Source organism: Ahaetulla prasina, chromosome 1 (assembly GCF_028640845.1).
Source record: "Ahaetulla prasina isolate Xishuangbanna chromosome 1, ASM2864084v1, whole genome shotgun sequence".
In the NCBI taxonomy this organism is placed as follows: Eukaryota; Metazoa; Chordata; class Lepidosauria; order Squamata; family Colubridae; genus Ahaetulla; species Ahaetulla prasina.
The window spans coordinates 30,974,739-30,998,916 of record NC_080539.1 but is presented as its reverse complement, the minus strand read 5'-3'; the positions used below and the strand labels follow the sequence as shown (position 1 = coordinate 30,998,916).

The window sequence follows — 24,178 nt, the reverse complement described above, 5'->3', positions numbered from 1 at the left end:
AGGGGTGAAATCCAGCAGGTTCTGGAGAACCGGTAGCGGAAATTTGGAGCAGTTCAGAGAACCAGCAAATGCCACCTCTGGCTGGCCCCAGAGTGGGGCGGGAATGGAGGTTTTGTAATATCCTTCCCCCAGGAGTGGGGAGGGAACGGAGATTTTGCAATATCCTTCTCCTGCCACGCCCATGCCACACCAAGCCACACCATGCCCACCAAGCCATACCTACAGAACTGGTAGTAAAAAAAATTGGATTTCACCACTGAGCATATCCATGCAATTTTCTTTGCAATAGTATTTGCTATAGCTTGCCACTGCTTTCTTTCAAGACTTTTTTTTCAACTTTTCAGTTTGGCCTTCAGGAATGGAACATCTTAATAGCATCCATTCCCACCCATATATTAACCAAGTCTAATTCTCTTTATGATTATTTTTTAAGATGAGCAATCTGGGATAAGCAGAAACACTTCCTTCTTCCCTGCAGTTTCAATTCCCTATCTGTATACCAGCAAGCCTAATTTCTGCCCAGCTCTGCTATTCGTCACTTCGCACAAGCAGCAAAATCTGTGTCTTTCCCTAAAATGCTTGGCTCGAACTAGTTTTTCAACCGCCACTCCTTTAGGATTGCAGCACAAACAAGGCGCACTACGATCGTTAGGGAGGCCAGCAACTGAGGACAAAAAAAACCCTTCTTGCCATTAACAAGCTGAACGGCGGAGGAAGCTTCACCGGCTGAACTCCTGCCTGCTTTCAGTGAAAGCGCTTCTCTTCCGAAAAGTGCCGCCTAACCCTGCTCACAAAGCATCCCTCGACTTCCAAGGAGGGAGGGAGGGAAGGAGGGGGAGAGGGGGACACGATCACGAGCTTCCCCCCCACGATCGCTGCTGAGAAGGCGTCTCGAGAACCGCGGGCGCCTTTGCCAGTGCAGGCGACTGTCAGCTGATCGATGGCGGTCATGTGACGTGCCGAGGAGGAAATGCACTCGAGCCACTGCGGGGGATACTCGGGGCCGGTTGCTTGCTGAGAGCGGCAAAAGAGCAGCGATGGCCTGGACGAGGTACCAGCTCTGCTTGGCGGCGCTGATGCTGGTCACCGGCTCCATCAACACGCTTTCCGCGAAGTAAGTTGGGGGTGGGGGGTAGGGACGTGGGAAGGCAGCCCCGACAGCGTCTCGTCCACTCTGCCCGCGTTGACTCGGAGTGGGAATAATGGGGCGAGGTGGGGTTTGGGAAGAGCAGCTGCCGTTAAAAAGAGAGCGAGCGAGAGAGCAAGCAGCCCGAAGATCGACCGAGTCTTCCGAAAGAAATATAAGGAATTGGGGAGAGGGGAGGAATAGTCTGTGATGAGATCACCGAGATCCCCCCAGTCTTCCAAAACATGGAGGGGAAAGGGTCTCTGTGCCTGATGATGTTACCTAGTTTGGGTAATGAACCGTCTGCAAGAAAACAACGAAGCTCACACAATGCTAAGGGTCCCTCATTTTAATCCTGAGCTATAAATATTCTTTTAAGGGTCTCTTGCCCATGGCCTTGTGTGCTTGCTTGAATGCATTTCAGAATGATTGGGGTCTGTTGGGCAAATTAGCTAGACATGAATTGCCGTTTTCAGAGTTGGGGATGAGTTCAGTGTGATCCAGATTATCAACCTCTAGTTGCTAGGTTCATCTACTACTTGATACACCTCACTCCACCCCAAATAAATTATGTTATGGCTTAATGTGATGGTTACCATACTGATACTGTATGGATTCCCACTGAATTATAGTTACTCAACCCCATTACTATATAGGCCAATATACGAACTGGGCCAGTTTGTTCCCAGTTTTTGGGAAATGTCAACAGGAGACCGTTTTATTCGTAAACTGCCCAGAGTCATTTAGATGAGGTGGGCATGTAGAAATCTGATGAATAAAAGTATGAAATCAAGCTTCAGTATTTTTTTTTTTTTTGTTCAAAAAGTTTTTATTAGTCAAAAAAGGTTTATACAAATACATATCAGGTATGGTAAATTTTCATTTTTCTTATCTAAAATAAGAATTTTACTCAAATTTTTTAACACATACAACAGCCATAAGGCAAGCAGGTGACACGAAGTAGCAAAGTTTGCAAATTTTAAATACGTAATAAAGAAGAGTCAAGAATAAACAGAATATCGTACAAAAGAGAATAAGGAAAACCAACACAATCCCAAATATCTTTATCACTTCCTAGTTTTGGATCTCAGAACTCTGGGTTCAGCCTGACCCAACTCCAGGGCCGCAACAGCGGCAGCCGCTTCAGCCCCATGATCTATAACCTCCCCTTCTTCAATTCCTGGGTCATCTGATTCCAGGAAGGCTTTGTGTTCCTCCACATAGGCCGTAGCCTCCGCAATTGTACTGATTTTTTCGTAATGCCCTCCCGGAAAATCATCAATCCCTCTGGCATCAGCCATCTGAAGCCCACTCCTTCTGGTACAATTTGCTTGACAAAAAATAATATTTCTTTCTTTTTTCACGTACCTGTCTGGGAATCTGCCTCAGAATGGCTATCTCCCTGCCCCTGTAAATCAGTGCCCCACTCCTATGTTTTCTAAGAATTTCATCTCTCGTCTCTCTTCTCACAAATTTGACATGAACCTCTCTGGGAACTGCATGCGTGCGTGCATATTGCAATTAACTCTATAAACTCGATCCACATCCCAATTCATGAAATCAACACTTCTCCCAAGAAATTCTCCCAACAATTTAGTCACAACATCTCTCAAGTCTTCTTGGTCCACTTCTTCCAAATTTTGAAACCTAAGGAAATAAGACATTTTATCCATCTGTAGTCCAAGCACAGCATTGCCTGTCGTCTCCTCTCTTTTCTGCACTGGCCGCATTTCAACCCCCACACCCTCCACTTTCTGCTTGTTTTCTGCTGAGACTTGTTGAGTATCCTTTAAATCCTTTTGGATAGTCACAATTTCTTCTCTTATTTCCGTTTGGCCTCTTTGCAAATCATCCAGTTTCTTGTCCATATTGGATAACTTTTCCAGAATTCTCTCCATCTCTCCAGCAGTTGGTCTCTGACCTTTTGCCATTTGAAAAAAAAAAGAATCAAAATCCTCAGGCAAGCACAGTATCCTTGTAATTTCCTCCGGATCCACCAGGGGGCACTCACAGGAGCAACGAGTCCAGAGTACAGTTAGTCAACCAGGAAACCAAGGGAAGTGATGTCATCAAAATTCTCATAGTGAAGGCGGAAGCTGGACGCCACCACTGTTCCCCAGAAGGAGGGGCCTCAAACCTTCCCTCCTAAATTTCTCCATCACCTCTTCTCTCCAGAGCTCCACAAAACCGTAATCTTCTTATTTTAAGTTCTCCTCTCTCCAAAATAACTCGTGCTCCTTCCAACCGCAGGGGAGAAAACCCCCGCACTCCGGGCACTCCACTCACTGCCACCGATATTCCCTTCCTTCTCCTCCTCAATTCTACTCCGTGCCCTGTTCACCACCAGGCTGCTGCAGTTATAAATCCAATGCCCGGTGTCACGGGCACAGCGGCAAGCGGCGACCAAAATAATGGCCGCGGCCTGTGGCCTCCGAACCCCGCCAAGCCTAGGACGCGCCAGCATCGGTCCCCACAGTCCTGTATGTCGGCTGGGAGACCCCTGGCGAGCCGTCCGTACGGCAGGTGTCCTTTTCGGAACACCTGGCCCCTGAGGGCCTCGGCGGCGGCCGGATTCGGGCGCTGGAGGCAGGAGAAACCTTCCAGACGTCCGTTGCCACTGGATACCGGAAGTCGTCTCAAGCTTCAGTATTTACATCCTGTTTAATAGCTTCTGAGAGATGGTTTTTGCTCATTGTGAAACTGAATGTGCAACAAGAAGGATTTTGATCCTGCACAGTTCTTCTGAGAGTCCTGTCACATAGTGAAGTTGTCTGGAGACACGGTTTACACATTGTCCTAAAGTCAGGCCTCTTTCACCTTGGCTAATGGAATAATACACATCAGTTGGGTTCATACAGCATGTTTTGGTGTACTCCTTGACTTACAAATTAGATATATTAGGTGGCTCAGTGGCTAAGACACTGAGCTTGTCGATCAGAAAGGTCGGCAGTTCCACGGTTCGAATCCCTAGTACAGGTCTCCTGCGTGAGCAGGGGGTTGGACTAGATGACCTCCAAGGTCCCTTCCAACTCTGTTACTGTTAAATTAAAGCTATCAGACTAGAAGCAAATAAAGCCGATTCAAAGTGATACATAAGCCCTTCTACCTAAACTTTACTGTGGTATCTGGTTTAACTGGCCAAAGGATATTTTAGCAGATGCAAATAATAACTTCATAAACTTGGGATTTCAGTGTGTCTGTGTGCAAATAGGAGAAGGGGGGGGGGAAATCAGTTGGTGGAGATGCCCATTTTCGTCTTTCTGTTTCCATTTATTGGACATGAGGGAAATATCCTGGAGATAAAAAGCTGTTCCACATATTAAGGGTCTCCAATTTCATGAAAGGATTTCTCTTTCAACTTCATCACCTATTTTTCTCTTTGCTTTACCTATTCTGTCTGAAACTTGATTTTCTGGTAAACAAGGGGATTGCTGCTGCAGATAAGAAAAAGCGGCTGTCAGGACTGAGAAGGTAGCCCACGGTTGATCAATGACCATTCTTATCACTTGTTTATAGTCCTTCAAGTTTGTTATTAGAATTGCAGTAGAAAAAGAAGAGTACACTGAATTAACACTTCTTTGAATGAAGAGGAATGTAGTGAAGCCTTATTTATTTGGAGGATCCCCCAATATTGTGAATTCTGAATAGAAATGAATATATATTTCTGCTCCTTATTATCAAGAAGACAGAAAGAATGCTAATTGTGCCTGACAAGTGAGGGTAATAATGTTTAGGTAGCCTTCCCCAATCCTAACCCTTTATCGGCAGGTAGTCCTTGAGGTACGACCACAATTGAGTCTAAAATTTATGTTGCTAAGTGAAACATTTGTTGAGCTTGCCTCATTTTACGACTTTCCTTGCCACAGTTGTTAAGTGAATCATTGCATTTGTTAAGTTAGTAATATGGTTAAGTGAATCTGCCTTCCCCATTGACTTTGCTTGTCAGAAAGTCACAAAAGTTGATCACCCCGAGACACTGCGATCGTCATAAATATGAAACCCTTGCCAAACATCTGAATTTTAATCACATGACTATGGGGATGCTGCAATGGTCATAAGTGTGAAAAATGGTCGTAAGTCACTGTTTTCAGTGCCGTTGTAACTTTGAACGGTCACTTAATGAACTTGTATTCAGTCTCATCCAACTTTCAGACCTTTTAAGATCAGCTGTCTTCATTCGTTCCAATATCTTACTATTTTAAGTTTTTAAGCTTTAAACCAGCATCTTGCTTGATGATATCAATTCAGCATTTTCTTTACCAGCCTCATTTGTCACTGCCTTCAACTATTCTCAACATAATTGTTTTTTTAAGGAATTTGATGACATGATGTGGCCAAAATAAAATGGCCTTAGCTAGGTAATCTTAGCTTCCAGTGTTATTTTTGGAATGATGCAATCTAAAATCTCTGTGTTTGTTATTTTTATTGTCCAAAATATGCACAATAGACACCTCCAAACCCATAAATTAAAGGAGTCTACATTTCTCCTATCCACCTTTTTATTGTCTAGTTTTCATCATCCTAAGTAGTTACAGAAAAGCAATCATATTTACTATCCTGTACTTCATATTAAGACTGATGGCCTTGTGGAACTTCATTCTACTCACTATAGCATTGCTAAGTGATATTCTACATTTAATTTTGGTTTAAATGTCTTCAGTCATTTTTGGAACCAAATGATCTAATAAAGTCCTGGACTGATTCAGTCAATTTTTGTCTTGATGTCACAATTTCCAGCTGTTTTTATAACCTTAAATTTCTTGGTATTTAGCTGCAATCCAGTTTTTTCATTTTCTGCCTTGACCTGCAGAATGATTTGTTCTGCAGCATTTTCTACCAATAATTTGGTGTCACCCACATCTCTTAAAATTGTTAATATTCCTGCCACCAATCTTTCTTCCAATTCTGATTCATCTTAGTTAAAACTGCCTGTATATATATATCAAAGGGGATATAATACAGCTCTGCTAGACATCTTTTCTAGTCTTGAACTAGTCTGTGTTCTGACAGCACCTTCTTTGTTGTTGCATAATGATTTAATTGATTTAAGCAAGCATCCAGGAACATTCATTTCTTACAAATATTGGATAAAAATTTAGTGTAATTGAAAAGGTTTGATATTGTCAATGAAGAATAAATATACATCCTTTTGAAATCTGCATGCTTGTTCCAACATTTGCAATGTGGTCTCAAGTACCTCTTCCTCTTCTATGTGTTGGACAGCTCTTTTTTCATTGTTTGACCCAGTTGTAGGATTTTCAGTTAATTTTTGCTAAAGTCTGAAATCAAGGCTTTTGAGTAGCAGCTGTGAGTGTCACCCTTTTAGGGGGATTGGGATGAACTTGACCTTTTCCAGTCTTTCATCCCTTCACTGGCATCCCATATGTTTTTATTTAATGTAATTGCTGCTGTTGCTGCCTTTAAGCTGTTTTGATGAAATGTCACTTCCAGGGTCTCTCTGGACAACTGCTTCAGTGCCCATGCTACCTTGTGTTCCAATAATTTATTTTTTACTTTATTTTATTTTTAATAATAAAATTTTATTTTATTTATTTATAAAAAGTAAATATTTATTTTTAAATAAATATTTATTAATGTTTTTTAAACCTATTTTTAATATTTTTTGTATGGCCATCCATCTTAAGAGACAACTCTGGGCTACTCACAAGAACTATATATCTGACTTCCCTTCAAATTTCTGTTTGTTATGTCACGAGTGAAGAACATTATTATGTTATCCAATGCCATAATACAGTGTATTCCTTCTATCGATATTTTATTTGCTTCTTATCATTTGTTCCCCTCCTCCCATCCCTGCCCCTTATTTTTGCCTGTAGTGAATGGTGTCTGAGTTTTCTTGGGGCAAAAAGTAATCCTTTTTCATTTCTGCCTTCCATTGTGTACAATGTTCATCCCAATATTTGTCATTCTTTTCTAGTTATAAGTTGAAAGTCCTCATTTATCTTGCTTTGTTAGCGATGCCTTTAGTTTTTCTTTGGATGATTTCCCCTGAAAGCCATTTGCTTATCTTTTTGTATGGGACATTATTTCTGGGCTGTTTATTTGAAATGGGATTTTTTTATTGTTTCTTTCCATAGTTTATTAGATTGTTAATGGTTAATTAATTATTTTTTATTTCAACTACATATTGTATAGAGATGAAATCTTGTCACTATCACATTCCTAGGTACAGTACCATATCCTTGTGTGTGTGTTTGTGTGTGTGTTACAGAATTTCAATTAAAATCATTTTTGGCTACAAGTAGTTGATAATCCAAATCATCGTCTGTAACAGGTAAAGTTTGAACAGAGATAACTGTGCTTTGAACTCTGGTGCTGGAGAAGACTCCTGTGAGTCCCTTGGACTGCAAGGCGATGAAACCGGTCAGTCCTAGAGGAGATCAACCCTGACTGCTCTTTAGAAGGCCAGATCCTGAAGATGAAACTCGAATACTTTGGCCAACTAATGAGAAGGAAGGACTCATGGGAGAGGAGCCTAATGCTGGGAAAGATTAAGGGCAAAAGAAGAAGGTGATGACAGAGAATGAAGTGGCTGGATGGAGTCACTGAAGCAGTAGGTGTGTCGTGTCCCACTCCTCCGCTGACGGCCGGGTCAGGGAAATCCGAATCAGGCTTGCCTCTGCAGCTCTGCCCAAAGTCCTAGCAAAGTCCTCAGAGCAGGCAGGAGACCAGAAAGTGACTTCAGCAAGATAAGTTCGACTTTGCCTGACTCAGAGACTGCCAGAAAGCAGATCCTTTATATAGGCCATGGGGTGTGGCTCCATGACTCAGCACTCATTAAGGCCTGCCCCTCCCTTCCTTCTGTTGCCTCCGCCTATCCAGTCTTCTGATGCGAGGGTCACACCAATCAGCAGCTGTTGGAAATAAACTTTCCTCAGGCTCACATGCTGTGGAGGAGGGGGAGGGGTCTAGCTGCTCCGTTTGCCTGGGCATGGAGCCAGGGCTGGGGCCGGGGGGTGCTCCCTCCTCTGCAGCCTGCTTAGGCATGGAGCCAGGGCTGGGGCCGGGAGATGCCCCCTCCTCAGCCTGTCTGGGCATGGAGCCAGGGCTGGGGCCGGGAGGACATTCTTCAGCGTTCGGAAGCAGATAAGCAGACCCCGGCTGCAGTGAGAGCGGGCAAGACACAACAAGGTGTGAGCTTAAATGGACTCCAGAAGACAGGAAGGAGGAATGTTGTCCATGGGGTAGCGATGGGTCGGACACAACTTCACAACTAATAACAAAAAACTGTGTTTTTCTGTCATTGGCTGCATAACATATAATAGATTTTATTACAATACAATGTATTTGGGATGTCTAGGTGTACAAGTAGCATTTGGGTTGAATAAATCTTGCATTGGTAATCCTCGGCCAATTTCTATTAAAAAATATCTGCCAACAATTTCTGCTTCTTAATTGTCTCCAATTTTGGTGTTGAAATCTCCCATAAAGTATATTTGATCTCTTTTCAGCTTCTTTATAGCACTTCTTAAATGTCAGCATAGAGCTGTTCTTTAGATACTTTTGTTGTTGGCACATAAATTTGGACAAATGAGACATTTAGATATTAAGCTTGGATTTGATCAGCCATTATTTTTGCATTTAGTGCTTGGAAGCTGTCAACTGATAGGTGATTTTCATTTGTTATCAGTGCCACTGCATTGCTTCTGATGGTGTCACTTCCAGAAAAATACTGCATAAACTTATCTGCCCAAAAATGATCTCAATGATGCCAGGAATGCCTATTTGGTCATTGTCATTTCTTTCTTGGTATTTAGCTTTGCATGGTTCATGTTTGAGACATTCCACATATCAATTCTATTCACTTCAGGAGTGAAATCCAGCAGGTTCTGACAGGTTCTGGAGAACCGGTAGCAGAAATTTTTGAGTAATTCAGAGAACCAGCAAATACCACCTCTGGCTGGCCCCAGAGTGGAGAGGAATGGGGATTTTGCAATATCCTTCCCCTGGAGTGGGGTGGGAATGGAGATTTGCAGTATCCTTCCCCTGCCATGCTCACCAAGCCACGCCCACCAAGCCACACCACTCCCACCAAGCCACGCCCACAGAACCGGTAGTAAAAAAAATTGGATTTCACCACTGGTTCACTTTCTTCCAGTGTAAGTGGTTTCTTTTGTCATAGTCTTTCAGTATTCATGCGCCTCAAAGATTTCCCTTTCTGCATTATAATTTCCTAGATTGCTCATACTACATTGTTGTTGTTCTTCTTCCCAAGTAGCCTGGGAGTACTGGGCAAAAATAGTTTCTAGTACTGTATCATTTCTGAACTTTACTTTGACAACTTTTCCATAAACACTAGAGTACATCATAAGGTTTTCTCCAGATCTCCCTATTGATCCCAGCTTGGGACCAACATACTATATAGCTGGATTCCCCAACCTAGTATCCTCCAAACGGATTGGGTTTAAATTTGTATAAACCAGCCAATCTGGCCAAATCTAGCTGCTTGCAGCCATCCATTCAGGAAAGATTGTTTTGAGTCCAAGTCTTTTGTTCTTCTTAAGTCTACTTCATAATATCTGGTTGCATTTTTTCTACCTTTAGGTTTCCTCTGATGAGTTTAAACGTTGAAGAATCTGTGTAACTGTTAAAAGTTGTATCTATATTCCTGATTCTTACAAATCTCATCAGCTAAATCTCTGCCACAGGATTTTTTTTGTCCTTTTGCAAATTCTAGTTGCTGAGTAAGCAGTCATTTTGAAAAATGACAAGTCATGACATTTTGGGGGAGCTTGCCTGTGCTCTGAAATTTTCCTAATTTACTGAAAGAAACCTGTGGGTGTAGTTGCTTTAAACTTGTTTGCACATGTTGTGCTATAGTACCTCAATCTCATATGATTTTTGAATGATTACATAGCCTTTTCTAAGTGTTGTTAAGAGGCTTAGGTGGAAGTGGTAATAGGAAGAACAAGGCAATTATGTCTGAATGTGGGTGAATTTGGAAATGGGTGGCCAGATTTGGTTTTGCCTGTTCTCCATTAGCTTGCTGGTACATACTGGCAAGATAAAGAGAACTGATGCTTCAGGGACTTTGCATTTACAAGTTCTCAAATCTTCAGCAGTTCCCAATAGTCATATTGGCCCTTACTCCCAATTTTTTCTGGTCCCTCCTCATAATAAAATTCTGAATGCAGCCTTTGCCATCATTTCTTAACTCTCATGTTATTGCATTTTGTATCTCATTTTCTTGTCTCCTACATGATGAAATGCCCAAGCAAGCCATATTGTGGTTGATATAGGAATGAGGAAGGTTTCAAGGTTTTGCACAGCTATTAAGTCTCTTTCTGATGAGCTCATCAGAGTTTTTTGAACTTCTGTGGGAAGGGTGTATTAGGTTGGGTGAATGAGATTTGATTCCTTCCTCACCCTTAAAGTCCCAATTCAAAAGAAGTTTAAAATGGTACCACAAAAATCCAGCCATTTTGCTTAATACTATGGCCTAATTCACACAACAAACTAAAAAAAAGGCAGTGATACCACAGAACACTGAACCACACATTTTCCATTGACTTTTGTGAACCAAACCAGATTTAACTATCTACGGCCTTCAGACTAACCTTCCTCTGTGACCAATGTTAGTGGAAAAACCTGATCAATTCATTGTTGCACAAATGTTTCCAGGAATCTGCCTTCCTTCCAGGAATCTAAAGGTAAAGGTAAAGGTAAAGGTTCCCCTCACACATATCTGCTAGTCATTCCTGACTCTGTGGGGCAGTACTCATCTCCGTTTTAAAGCTGAAAAACCAGTGCTCTCTGTGGTCATGTGGCCGGCATGACTAAACGCCAAAGGCGCATGGAACACTGTTACCTTCCCACCAGAGGTGATCCCTATTTTTCTACTTGCATTTTTTACGTGCTTTCGAACTGCTAGGTTGGCAGAAGCTGGGACAAGTAACGGGAGCTCACCCCGTTACGCGGCACTAGGGATTCAAACTGCTGAACTGCCTACCTTTCGATCGACAAACTCAGTATCTTAGCCACTGAGCCACTGTGTCTCTTTTATATTGAATTTAGAACTATCTAGAGGACTATCTAGGTGGCTCAAGGGGCTAGGACGCTGAGCTTGTTGATCGAAAGGTCGGCAGTTCAGCGGTTCGAATCCCTGGTGCTGCCGTGTAATGGGGTGAGCTCCCGTTACTTGTCCCAGCTTCTGCCAACCTAGCAGTTCAAAAACACGTAAAAAATGCAAGTAGAAAAAATAGGGACCACCTTTGGTGGGAAGGTTACAGCGCTCCGTGCGCCTTTGGCGTTGAGTCATGCCGCCCACATGACCACAGAGACGTCTTCGGACAGCACTGGCTCTTCTGCTTTGAAAAGGAGATGAGCACTGCCCCCTAGAGTCAGGAATGACTACCACGTATGTGCGAGAGGAACCTTTACCTTTACCTAGAACTATCTAAAATGATGTCGGTGTTGACTGGCAGAGAGTCTTTTCACATTTCCACATATAAAATTTTCCCTACTCATCTTGGAGCTTCTGAGGATTTATTTTACATGCAGAGTAGCTGTGCTACTAAGCTATGCTCTTTCCTCTGATCTAGCTTTCCTGTTGGGAAGTAAAGGCTCTTATAGCTACTCCGTCTGATATGAAGTCTTTCTAATCTCAGCATGCCGCAAATACTCTTCTCAGACATGGTTTTGCTTGCAGCTGCACAGATAATGGCGGACCTGTCACCTACTCTGTTGTAGCGTAGCATTCTTTATCCCATTTACTTTGTCTTGGGTTATTAATTAATAACATTGCACCAATTCTGTGGGAAGAGGGCTCTTTGTATTATGATCCCTCTTGGGGCTTCTAAAGCTTAACAAGAGCCTGTTGCTATATTTTGCAAGCAAGCTAATAGTGGCAGCACTGTTTCTCACCCATTTTTGGCAAAAGGATAAAAAAAATATCCCTACCAAAAGAAAAAAACAGCAGCTGCCTGCAATTACTGCAGGTTCTAGTCCCACCAGGCCCAAGGTTGACTCAGCCTTCCATCCTTTATAAGGTAGGTAAAATGAGGACCCAGATTGTTGGGGGCAATAAGTTGACTTTGTATATAAATATACAAATAGAATGAAGACTATTGCTAACTTAGTGTAAGCCGCTCTGAGTCTTCGGAGAAGGGCGGGATATAAATGCGAATAAAAAAAAAAAACACCCTCCAATTCAGTCCTACCTTCCATCGGCATTGCTGAAAAGTTGCAATGTAAAAATCTAGCTCCCTCCCCCCTCTTCCCTCCCCATTTATCCATAGGCCTAATCCCCATCAATATACTTTTAGCAATAGCGACTCTGTACTCACTATATATTATGTAACTATTGGGTGTCTTTTTTTTCCCCACCAAATTTTATTTTTGGCATAGGGGAATAGCAGCCTTGACACCTGAGCTGTGAAAGATCTGTTCTTGTATTACTTTGTCTGCCGTATCAGAGTTTCCAATTACAGCAGCCATGGAGAGATTTGGCCTGGTGTCAGCAAATAAACTCTTTGCAGTTTTTGTTTGCAGTTAGATATCTAAGCTGGGGACAGGTCCAGGCAAAGCAATGTGTCACAGAGCAATTTTTCCCTTAGAAGAGGAGCAAAGCCAATAAACTGGCTATGCTTAATTTATGGTTATGCTTTCCAAGTCTTTTTCTTCGGATGTGTCAAGCTATGTTTGCAGCGCTAACGTGGGTTTAAGGAATAGTTCTTCTCTTGTCTTTCAACTTGGCCTTCCTAGCAGAGTATGTATGGCAGGGGTGTCCAAACTTTTTTGAGTGAGGGCCAAATACAGAAAAATAAGCAAAGGCCCGGGCCACTGGGGGGGGGGGGATGGGCGTGGCTTATTTTGGGGTGTGGCTTTGTGGTCATGTGACTGGTGGGCGTGGCTAACTGCTCATGTGACTGAGTGGATGTGGCTATGGGCATAGAAACTACTCAGAGGGCTAAAAAAAGTAATTTTTGACCAGTCCTCACACTTATGACCATCCTCACATTTATGCCCATTGCAGCATTTTTAACAACCATATCACTCATTTCACAACTGCTTCTCTTCACCACGGTTACAAGATAGGGTGCAAAATGTAAAGATAGTTATGCGTGTGAGGACCAGTCAAAGTGTGAGAACCTGTCAGAAATCACTTTTTTCAGCCGTCTGGGTAATCCCTATGCACAGTTTAGGCTTAAGTATACTATATGTGTGTGAGTTATATATATGTGCATGTGTATCTCTATGTTTGTGTACGTGTGTGTTTGTGTTATGTTGATTTTAATGTAATATTTTTAAATATAATTATTCAGAAAGGCATGCGGCTGGACAACAAACAGTATATAAGCCTAGTAAATTCATGTGTGGCCCAGGCCACACACACAAGAGGTGACATATTGACACATGATTACTGTGTGTATTTCTAACTCACCTATAATGTGAAGAACATTGCTCTCAGTGGGAGCAGTGATGCTGTCCTTTGGATTGAAGGCGAACTCGGCCTCGGGATGCTCCGGGGACAGAAACGCCGCAAAAGAGCGACGGCTCAGCTGCCCCCAAGGGGAAGGGAGGACCCCGGAGAAGAGCCCGGCCGCCGCAGCCACGCACCTGATCGGCCTCCCAGGAGCTACGGCCGGGGTGCCCGTCAACGAGCTCAGCTCCCACAGCCAGCCCGGCCTCGCATTAGCCGGGGCCCCTTTCCAGCAGCTGGTGGGCAGCGGGGGCGTGCGGGGCGCGGCCGGGGCCTCCAAAAGCAGTAGGGCCGCCCAGGCCTTGAGTCCGCGGCTGGCGTCCTCCGGCCCTTGAAGCAGCAGCGGGGGCGGCGGCCTCCCGTGGCCCTTCGTCTCTAGGCGGAGAGCAGGTGGCAGTCAGTGGCTCCCAGGCGGCGATCCCTCAGCCTCTTCCCCCACTCCCGCCTCCGCCTGACTCACCAGCCCTGGGCCGCCTCCCACCTGGCCCGGCCTCCAGCGGGACTTGGCGGGACCCACCAGGGCCCCTCCGCCCCCCTCCCGCCGCCTCTTCCTCCCGGGCAGCCGAGGGGCACCGCCTCGCTTCAGTCCACACTCCGGGGGGACGGGGGACGGGGCGGTGGCGGGAGCAGCGCCTGTGCCTATCCAGCGCCGCTTCCCCGCCGCCGCCCAGCGGATCCCGCCACGAAATTCATCCTCAGAGTCGCCCATTTTGGCGGCGCAGCTACGCCAGGGTGCCCGTCAACAAGCTCAGCTCCCACAGCCAGCCCGGCCTCGCATTGGCAGGGCCCCTTTCCAGCAGCTGGTGGGCAGCGGGGCGTGCGGGCGCGGCAGGGCCTCAAAAGCAGTAGGGCCGCCCGGACCTTGAGTCCGCGGCTGGCGTCCTCCGGCCCTTGAAGCAGCAGCGGGGGCGGCGGCCTCCGTGGCCCTTCGCCTCTAGGCGGAGAGCAGGTGGCAGTCAGTGGCTCCCAGGCGGCGATCCCTCAGCCTCTTCCCCCACTCCCGCCTCCCGCCTGACTCACCAGCCCTGGGCCGCCTCCCGCCTGGCCCGGCCTCCAGCGGAACTTGGCGGAACCACCAGCGGCTCTCCGTCCGCCTCCGCTGCCTCTTCCTCCCGGGCAGCCGAGGGCCCCCGCCCCGCTTCAGTCCGCACCCCGGGGGGATGGAGGGGGCGGCGGCGGGAGCCGCGCCTGTGCCTATCCCGCGCCCCGCTCCCCCCCGCCGCCGCTCCAGCGGATCCCGCCACCGAAATTCATCCTCAGAGTCGCCCATTTTGGCGGCGCAGCTACGCAGGCGCCACCTTTCCGTTGCTCGCGAGCTCCCCTGCTGCCCGGCGGCTGAACTGCCCCAACCCTCTTTGCAACAGCCCCGTGCCGGGACGGAAGAGTCACGTACAGAAACAGGAGCCATCTACGATTTTTATTACATATTTTACCCGAGACGTTGCGCAACCTTCTATTGCACCAGGCCACCCCACCTGGGAAGCCGGGCAGAATGGTGAAGGCGGCGGGCCATATTCAATTATATTTTCAGAATTTGCTGCGGGCCAATAAAAACTGACCCGCGGGCCGCAGTTGGCCCGTGGGCCGTAGTTTGGACACCCCTGATGTATGGTCTTCAGCGTCTGAATGAAAATGGCTATTTGCAACTGCCACCATCTCATCTGTTAAAATGGCAGCTTTGACTTGAAGCAAGGAAGAGAGGGGCGTTCTCAAATGGCTTTTTTCAGGAGTCGAGAGCGATCCAAGCAATATTATGGAAAGGTTTTGGCAAATATTGGTTTATTAGATCTCCATTTCCAAGTTGGCTTCTTTCTAAGACCTTACTTACATGAGATACTCCGCTATAGCACAGGTATGTATGTTTAATACTCTTGAGTTCCCCAGTGTGGCTTCTACCGGTAGGGTTTCTCTTAGTATAAGAGGTGTGGATGACAAGAATGAGAGGTAGAAATCTGATAGATCAGTGATTTCTAGCAGATTGTGTTCTCCATGGGATGATTACTATTTTGCACAAGCTTTTGTAATAATGTTTCATATCCCCAAATCCCAAAATATGATGTAAATCCAAAGCCTTGGGACACATTTTCTAACTGATGCCTGACTTCTTCATTCCAGGTGGGCTGACAAGCTGAAGGCACCAGGCTGCCATGGGACAGAACCACACAATTTCCAGCATCCCTTTCTACAGGTAACATTGGCAAGATTCTGCACTACTTTGTTTCATTATATCTTAACCACCTCATGTAGCTCATTATAGCTAAACCACCTCGAATGATGACTGGAGAATTCTGGGAATTGAATTCCACGCAATTTAAAATTGCTGAGGTTAAGAAACCCTGGGCCAAACTCATTTCTGTGATGCTAAGAGTCTAGGTTCTTCAGTCTCACAAAATCTCTGTCCTCGACTTACAACAGTTCATTTAGTAACCGTTCAAAGTTACAACAGCACTGAAAAAAGTGACTTACAGCCGTTTTTCACATCCATTGCAGCATCGCCATGATCATATGATCAACATTCAAGTGCTTGGGAACTGACTCTTATTTATGACAGTTGCAGTGTCCTGGGGTCATATGATCACCTTTTGCGACCATCTGACAAGCAAAGTCAATGGGGAAACCAGATTCACTTAACAACCATGTTACTAACTTAACAACTGCGATGATTCACTTAACAACTGTGGCAAAACAGGAAGCAAAATGGGGCAAAATTCACTTAACAAATGTCTTTTTTTATTATTTGCATTTATATCCCGCCCTTCTCCGAAGACTCAGGGCGGCTTACAATGTGTCAAGCAATAGTCTTCATCCATTTGTATATTATATACAAAGTCAACTTATTGCCCCCAACAATCTGGGTCCTCATTTTACCTACCTTATAAAGGATGGAAGGCTGAGTCAACTTTGGGCGTGGTGAGGCTTGAACCTGCAGTAATTGCAAGCAGCTGCTGTTAATAACAGACTGTCTTATCGGTCTGAGCCACAGAGGCCCAACAACAGAAATTTTGGTCATAAATTGGGGACTACCTGTATTGAAAATTCCTCTTTGCTTTGCTTTTCCCTTTTTGTGCCGAATCTGCAAAATTCTTTATAGTGTTCACATTTAATGAAACAAGAAAACCCATTTTCAACCCAACAATCATCAACACATATAGTCAAGAGCTGCTTTAATCTGTCACCACTACTTTAGCAGGGACAATGGCAGCAATAGCACTGGTTCAAAATGACCGACCTATCTGGCAATTGAAGCCTTCCCTTTTTTTAAGCTGTGCTGTATGCCAGGGACCATTGCTGTGGGTGCTGCTGCTCTTAAATAACCCAGCTGGTCTTCCCTTACTTTCAATCCTGAGTGATAGTCATGCTAGTATTTCTCAAGTTGAAAGAACATAGGGGTATAATCAAGTCAGATATAGAGTATTTTGATAGGTATAGTGTATCTCAAGCTCTTAGTGCAGGTTTCCACATGCATTTCCACAATCATGGGAGGAAAAGAATAAAACATCATATTGAGTTGAGTTCATTCTGCTGGCTATTTCAACACATCAGTACAGTTTTCCTGGCAACAGTACAAATGGTGGACCATTATCTTCTTAGATATTCTTTCAAGTCACCTACAGGCCTGGGATTTCCTACTGGTCTCCCATCCATCTTTTTTTTTTTTGTTTACATTTATACCCCGCCCTTCTCCGAAGACTCAGGGCGGCTTACAGCGTATAAGGCAATAGTCTCATTCTATTTGTATATTTTTACAAAGTCAACTTATTGCCCCCCCCCAACAATCTGGGTCCTCATTTTACCTACCTTATAAAGGATGGAAGGCTGAGTCAACCTTGGGCCGGGCTCGAACCTGCAGTAATTGCAGGCTTTGTGTTCTTAATAACAGGCCTTACCAGCCTGAGCTAAACCGGCCCATCTTATAACTAGATCTAATCCTGCTTAGCCTCCAAAACCAATTAGGATTGAAGAGATGCTGCCTTCTACTGAGGCTTTCAGAAAAAACACAGTCATGAATATACAATGAAAAGTCTGAATCGTTGATTCAAACTAATTTGGTAATCTGTCCAAGTTGTGCCAGGAGGTTGAGAGACATTGGTGGCTTTTATTGGGGATTTGCTATCCATGTCAGTCCAGAACTTTGTCAACCTTTTGGTTTGCATTTCAGGCAGTGGGCATGTTTCTGGGGGAATTTTCCTGCCTGGCTGTCTTCTACCTTCTGCTCTGCACTGACCGGAGGAGGCCAGAACCCACCATGACACCACCTCAGCCCTTTAACCGATTGCTTTTCTTGCCTCCAGCACTATGTGATATGACAGGGACTAGCCTCATGTATGTGGGTAAGTGTTTAGAGATGGCTGCTTGTGCATAAAATAGCCATTGCAATAGCAGTTAGACTTACATACCGCTCAATAGCTTTACAGCCCTTCCTAAGTGGTTTAGAATCAGCTTATTGCCCCCAACAGCCTGGGTCCTCATTTTACTGACCTTGGAAGGCTGAGTCTACCTTGAGCCGATCAGGATCAAACTTCTGGCTGTGGGCAGAGTTAGCCTCCAATACTGCATTCTTACCTACCATGGCCTCCAATACTGCATTCTTACCTACCATGGCCCAGTAAAAAAAATATCCAGTAAAAGAGTGGGAGAGAGGGAGGTTTGCTAAGAATATGGCACTTTGGAGGAGTTTAGCTCTGGCCTTGGGAAAGAGGAGGGACAGGAAAAACAATTGAACAGCCCTGGGAAAGTAGAAAGGGTGAGAAAGAGGCTCAGAATGAACTTGCCTTGACCTCATCCTTAAGAGGGGTCAAGAGGCAAGTGTACAGATTTTCAGGTTTGTTTATTATAGCCTACAGAAATAAAGTATGATCTCTAAAGTTTCTGTTCTTTGCTGATTGCCTTTCTGAAAAGGCTGAGAAACACTTCCCTCTCCCTCTGTCTGTTTTGAAAGTGCAACCATACAGTACTTCCATACAGAAACAGCTGTTTTTAACATAATAGGAAAAGCAAGCCATTCAGAATAAGTAAATAGTTTACATCTGATGAAACTGAGTATGTAAAAAGTGCCAAATAACAACTGTTGATAAAACCACTTACCAAGTTGGGGGAGACAGATTTCACTTGTGGAAGCACTCTTTATTCTGTAGTATACAATTTATCACCATTTTTTTTTCTCCTGCCTCTGGAAAAACCCGGAGTCTTGGCACTTTATAACATCTGCAACTGATGGGGGGGGGCAACATAAGCACTTCTATTTTAAGCATCGGTTCCTACCATCGTAGTCCAATTTCTAATTGCTCTTTGCCTCTCCTCTCCTCGTCCCAGTTTTTCTCTGATTGTCATTCTTACCTCTCTCCTCACTACCCATTTTTGCAATTCCAGCTCTGAACATGACCAGCGCTTCCAGCTTTCAGATGTTGCGTGGAGCTGTGATCATCTTTACTGGTCTGCTGTCAGTAGCTTTCCTGGGGAGGAAGCTGATACTGAGCCAATGGCTCGGCATCCTGATCACCATTGTAGGGCTGGTGGTGGTTGGCCTGGCAGATTTGCTGAGCAGTCATGATGAAAGCCACAAACTCAGTGAGATCATCACAGGTATGTAAAGAGGGTATTCTAAAGCCAGTGGCTCTGCAGGGGTCCTGGAGAGTGGTTTCCTTTGCAGTTCATGCTCTTTATCTTCAGACAGAGATCTCAGGCTTATTTTCCAGTCGGAAGTCCCCAATATCTAGATATGCTTTCTGACCATGCTGTGCTCTTCTTCCCATTGTGATGCTTAGCTTAAAAACATTTCTCTTCTTCTCCAATCCCAGACATTGTAGTTCAGAAAGCAGTGTCCTCATGTTTTCTGTTTTAGATTTCATCACCTTGATTCAGTGTGGGGATCCGTCCCCCAGAATTTCCAACCTATGGGATTGTTGGAATCCCATAGGACTAACTGGACTAACAAAGAACTACCAATGTTCTTGTCTAGCACATTTGGGGAGCTGTTTGGGGGATATACCGTATATGTTGTAAATAGTATTCCAAAAATAACATAAATATACTGCGCCTCTTACCATTTGTATTTATATAATAAGAAAAGATAAAATCAATACCTTGTCCAGTATGTTATTAATTATTAACTACAAATGGTCTGTCTAGGGCAGGAGTGTCAAACCCAATTTCATTGAGGGCCGCAGCAGGGCTGCGGTTGACCTCGGGGGGGGGGTGTAACCAACTGGGTGGCCGTGGCCAGCTTGACGCCACTCCCCAAACTGCTGGCATGTTTCCTCTTCGCATTGGGTAGACCGGACCGAAGCCACTCTGCCCTCATCTTTCCTCTTCGTACTGGGTAGACCAGGATGGCCCTATGGGCCAAATCCAGCCTGCGGGGCTTGAATTTGACATCCCTGCTCTAGAGTAAAAGAGCATTCATGTAGTTCCAAAATAGATTTTAATGAGATTTCCAGAGAGTAAACCATCCTCTCCATTTATGGGCTGCATCCACATAATTGATTTTAAGAAAGATACAATCTCTAAAGCAGGCTTGTCAAACTGACAATCTGCGGGCTGGATGCATCACACACAGGCCACGCCCACCCCAGCTCCGCAAAGGCAAAAAAATTCACAATACATCACGATATGTCATGTGACGCGATTGAATTTGACACCCGTGCTCTAAAGGATCAGTGCTATAGTATGATAGATATTTAAAGTTTGGCACTCTCTGGTGAAATGGACCGGCAAGGAATTCAGGAACAATTTGTTCCTTCAATTTAAAGCAAGTTAAAGCATTCTATGTTGCACATTATTGCAACTGGCTTAGATTATTTATATTAAACAAGTAATGGTATAATGGCTATATGCTATTAAGGTTATAAATAAATGGAATCTAAGTGTCTAGTTTATTATTTTATAATACGCATTTCTATTAAATTAAGTGGCTTTCATAAAGCTAATCAACAATGTAATAAAAAATAAAATTGTTTATGGAGAAAAAGAAGCATAGGGCATCTATCTCCCTACGTAATAGAATAGAACACATTTTTCCTTTCAAGATTTGACAGACTAAATAAGTGGTTGAGGAAGTGTATTGCTTATGGAGTGCTCAGCTTCTTGCTTCTCCATAGGTGACCTTCTCATCATTATGGCCCAAGTTATTGTGGCCATTCAGATGGTGCTGGAGGAGAAGTTTATCTACAAGCACAATGTTCACCCTCTGCAGGCTGTTGGCACTGAAGGTATGTAAGCAATCTTGAGAATGTTCACAGATGGCGTCTGGGTTCACATGGATCAACAGCTACCATCTCTGACAAAATGGAAATACGATTTATAAATACTTTGCTGCTACAGTTGGGTAGCTTCTATGTTCTTTGAAGACCATCATGAACAGCCGCGAATTAATGGCTGAAAGAATGTTCCCCAAAATATTATTTCTATTTCTTCAGTGTACATGGCATAATTCTACAGTTCCTAAAGTGACCAATTTTCTTCCTTTCTTACCTGGGGAAAAATATCCCTTCTTTTAGCAGTCAACTTTTCTTGAGGTTTTATAACAGCTGTGTAGGGGCTACAGCCTCTAGAACAATGGTTCTCAACCTTTATAGTGCTGCGACCCCTTTAATACAATTCCCCACGATGTGGCGACCCCAACCGTAAAATTATTTTCATTTTGAATTTATCCCGCCTGAAGCCGTATTGGCTAGCGATCTGAACTGCTTGCAATTGCCTGGAGGACAGAGGCATTAAAGCGGAGACTCCTCCCCATTAAATTTATTGCGCCTGAAGCCAGATTAGAGTGATTGCAGCTAGCTTGAGAGGGAGACATCAGAGCAAAGATTTCTCTCTTTTTTAATTCATCGCGCCTGAAGCCGAATTCGACTAGCGATTTGAAGAGCCTGCAGCTGGCTTGTGGAGTCAATCATTGGAGCGCGATTCTTCAACTCGCAAGTATACTTCCCATATTTCCGATGGTCTTAGGCGACCCCTGGCAAATCGTCATTCGACCCCCAATGGGGTCCCTACCCACAGGTTGAGAACCACTGCTCTAGAATAACCAGACAGCAAAGCTGAGGATACTGAGGGTAATAAACATATCTAGAAACTGGAAGGTTGGAGAAGGCAGCTTTGTAACTACTGGAAGTATTTTACATTGAATATCTCTTAGAGATTCAGCAAGTAACAGTATCTGACCAATCTTGCCTGGGCTTGGACGTCAAGTAAGGTACTGGTGGGAGACTAGCAGGAACGTCCAGAGTTATGTCCAGATTGGGTCATTAGAAAAAAATCCTGAAGAAGGCAATGGCAAACAACGTTTTTACTCTTGCCAGGACTATGTCAGTGTGATCAGTAGGTCCTGAGCACAACTCTGAGCTGTTTTTATCTTTTTGACAGGACCAGTTGGAGGAGATTATGATCCTCCTGGGTTTCAATCATCTTCATTTCTTCTTCCTTTTTAACAGGTTTCTTTGGGTTTGTCATACTCTCCATCATCCTGGTGCCCATGTACTTCATACCTGGGGGCAGTTTCAGCGGTAGCCCACGGCAGGTACTGGAAGATGCTATAGATGCCTTCTGCCAGATTGGCCATCTGCCACTTATTGCTGTAGCCCTGCTGGGCAATATCAGCAGCATTGCCTTCTTCAACTTTGCTGGCATCAGTGTCACGAAAGAGATCAGCGCCACCACCCGGATGGTACTCGATAGCCTGCGCACCATTGTCATCTGGGTTGTCAGCCTGGCCATTGGCTGGGAAGTCTTTCATGGACTGCAGATCCTGGGTTTCCTCATCCTTCTTGTTGGAGCTGCCCTCTATAATGAACTGCACCAGCCCCTCCTTGCTCGCCTGCCCTGGGGAAGGCCAACAGCAGGGGTTGCAGCGAGAGATGCTGATAGGGAAGGTCTGCTGGCCACAGAGGAGCTTTCCATTAATGGAGATAGTTGATGGCAATGGAACTTTTACTTCTGCACCACAACTTTGGACCTTTTATTGAATGAATTGGCCTGTATTGCTGGGAGATCGGGCTAAAAACACTCAACTGGTTTCAAGATCTGCTTTGTAGCTCTGGGGATGCTTTGCTTAGCTTTAAACATCTGGATGGCTCTCCATTATTTCATTCTTCTGCCTTTTACTGAAGGAAGCAGAGAGGGTTTGTTACCTTTTCTCTAGCAACCACAGAGTAGAGATCTGCTGCTGCTAAGCAGCCCTCAAGTGGTTATTGGCTCGCTCCTGGGGTTGCTTGGAAGCCATCAAAAGCCTTGCTCTATCTTTCTCCTTCAGCATGTTGGGATGTGGACAGTGGACGTAACTGGAAAGATTTCCTGGAAACCTTATAGTTCCTAAGCTGTACCATCTGTCTTGTGGGTACCTCTCACTTTATTGTTTATCTTCTGTTAAAGTAACAACACAAAGCAATTGGAGGAGATTTTTTAAGTAAGAGCTGCTCTAGTGAGGTCTAATGAAATGCTTTCTGTTTCCCTTTTGTCACGTGAGAAGTTTACTGCTGACCTGGGTCAAAGCTGGCTGTTGAGTAGTAAGATAGGAACTGCTTTATTGAGCAGCCTCAGGTCAAGGGCATGGCATGCAAGAGTTTGTAGTCTGGAATTAGAGTGCAGCAAGTTTTGCCCTACGATACCTAGGATCTGGGATTTAATAAAGCTGTTCTGGCTACTAAAGAGAATAGCTGGTCCTGGATCATGGAGTTACACAGTTTGGAAGAAGGGAGCATGAGTTACTTACACGTGCTATTTTTTTTTTATTTTATTTTTGCTATTTATACTGAAAAGGCCTAGAGTTTAAAGACCAAGTGCCAAGGTTTTTGTTTTGTTTTTTCTGAAACAGGCCGGCAGTTGGCACAGTTGATGTACTCCTTTGATGTTTGTTTACTTATGCACCCATGTCTGAGCAGCAATAAGGAAATAGGGACTTTTGGGGAAATAGTGACTCATTTCCAGACTATTGCTATTTTCAAAGATGCTATTTGGCTGCCATCTAAAAGAAAGCCCATGGTAGAACAGACATCCTGATAAGCTGTGGCCTGTTGATGGGTTTTAATGGTGCACAGAAGGTGCCTTCTTTTGAAAGAGATCAATTGTCCAGGTATCAGCAACCCCTTAAGTGCTGAGCAGATCTTGCCCATGTGTCCTTGGTAGCTGATGACACTATCAGGTAACACTCAGTTGGGGCAGGGAATGGAGGTAACAGTTGGGTTTCTCCTGGTTGGGAGATACTAACAAGAATGCAGTTTTGTAATCAATAAAATACTTTCTGATTTGAAGTCCTTTTATGTCTGTTCAGTTGAAATTTATTTTTATGTGGGGTTTTAAAATAATGTTTTATCAGCGCAGCTGTCCTGAAGTCTGGGGATGGGTCTCAGAGCAGTACCTAAGTGAATAAAACTACGATATGAAAAGATAACTAGGCATCGGACAGCAATAATCAAGTGGCAATACATAAACATGTTCACATGCAATAGGGTCTGGATGTAAGTCAGCATAAGGTTTGGTACACAAGTTCCTGATGGGTTGTCCCAAAGGCGTTTTTTCCAAGAGGCAACTAGACTTTCTGGTTTTTCTTTGAAGAGGTTTCTCTTCTCATCCAAGAAAGTTCTTCAGCTCTTCTTCAGCTCAGAACTGATGAAGCT

General features: G+C 44.4%; 1 protein-coding gene across 1 annotated transcript; it reads left to right on the top strand.

The window, feature by feature from the left end:
• Positions 1-897: 897 nt before the first annotated feature.
• Positions 898-23,815, top strand: SLC35F6 (solute carrier family 35 member F6). The gene is made up of 6 exons (XM_058164734.1): positions 898-1,114; positions 15,684-15,756; positions 17,728-17,899; positions 18,939-19,151; positions 20,666-20,776; positions 21,998-23,815. The coding sequence occupies exons 1-6, from the start codon at positions 1,038-1,040 to the stop codon at positions 22,477-22,479; spliced, it is 1,128 nt and encodes a 375-aa protein (XP_058020717.1). The 5' UTR covers positions 898-1,037; the 3' UTR covers positions 22,480-23,815.
• Positions 23,816-24,178: the final 363 nt, after the last annotated feature.

Excerpts from the sequence above, each read along its gene's own strand:
- SLC35F6 (XM_058164734.1), top strand. The coding sequence starts at position 1,038 with ATGGCCTGGACGAGGTACCAGCTCTGCTTGGCGGCGCTGATGCTGGTC. Across the intron at positions 15,757-17,727 it reads TCCAGCATCCCTTTCTACAG|GCAGTGGGCATGTTTCTGGG; the intron begins GTAACATTGGCA and ends TTTGCATTTCAG. Across the intron at positions 17,900-18,938 it reads GACTAGCCTCATGTATGTGG|CTCTGAACATGACCAGCGCT; the intron begins GTAAGTGTTTAG and ends TTGCAATTCCAG.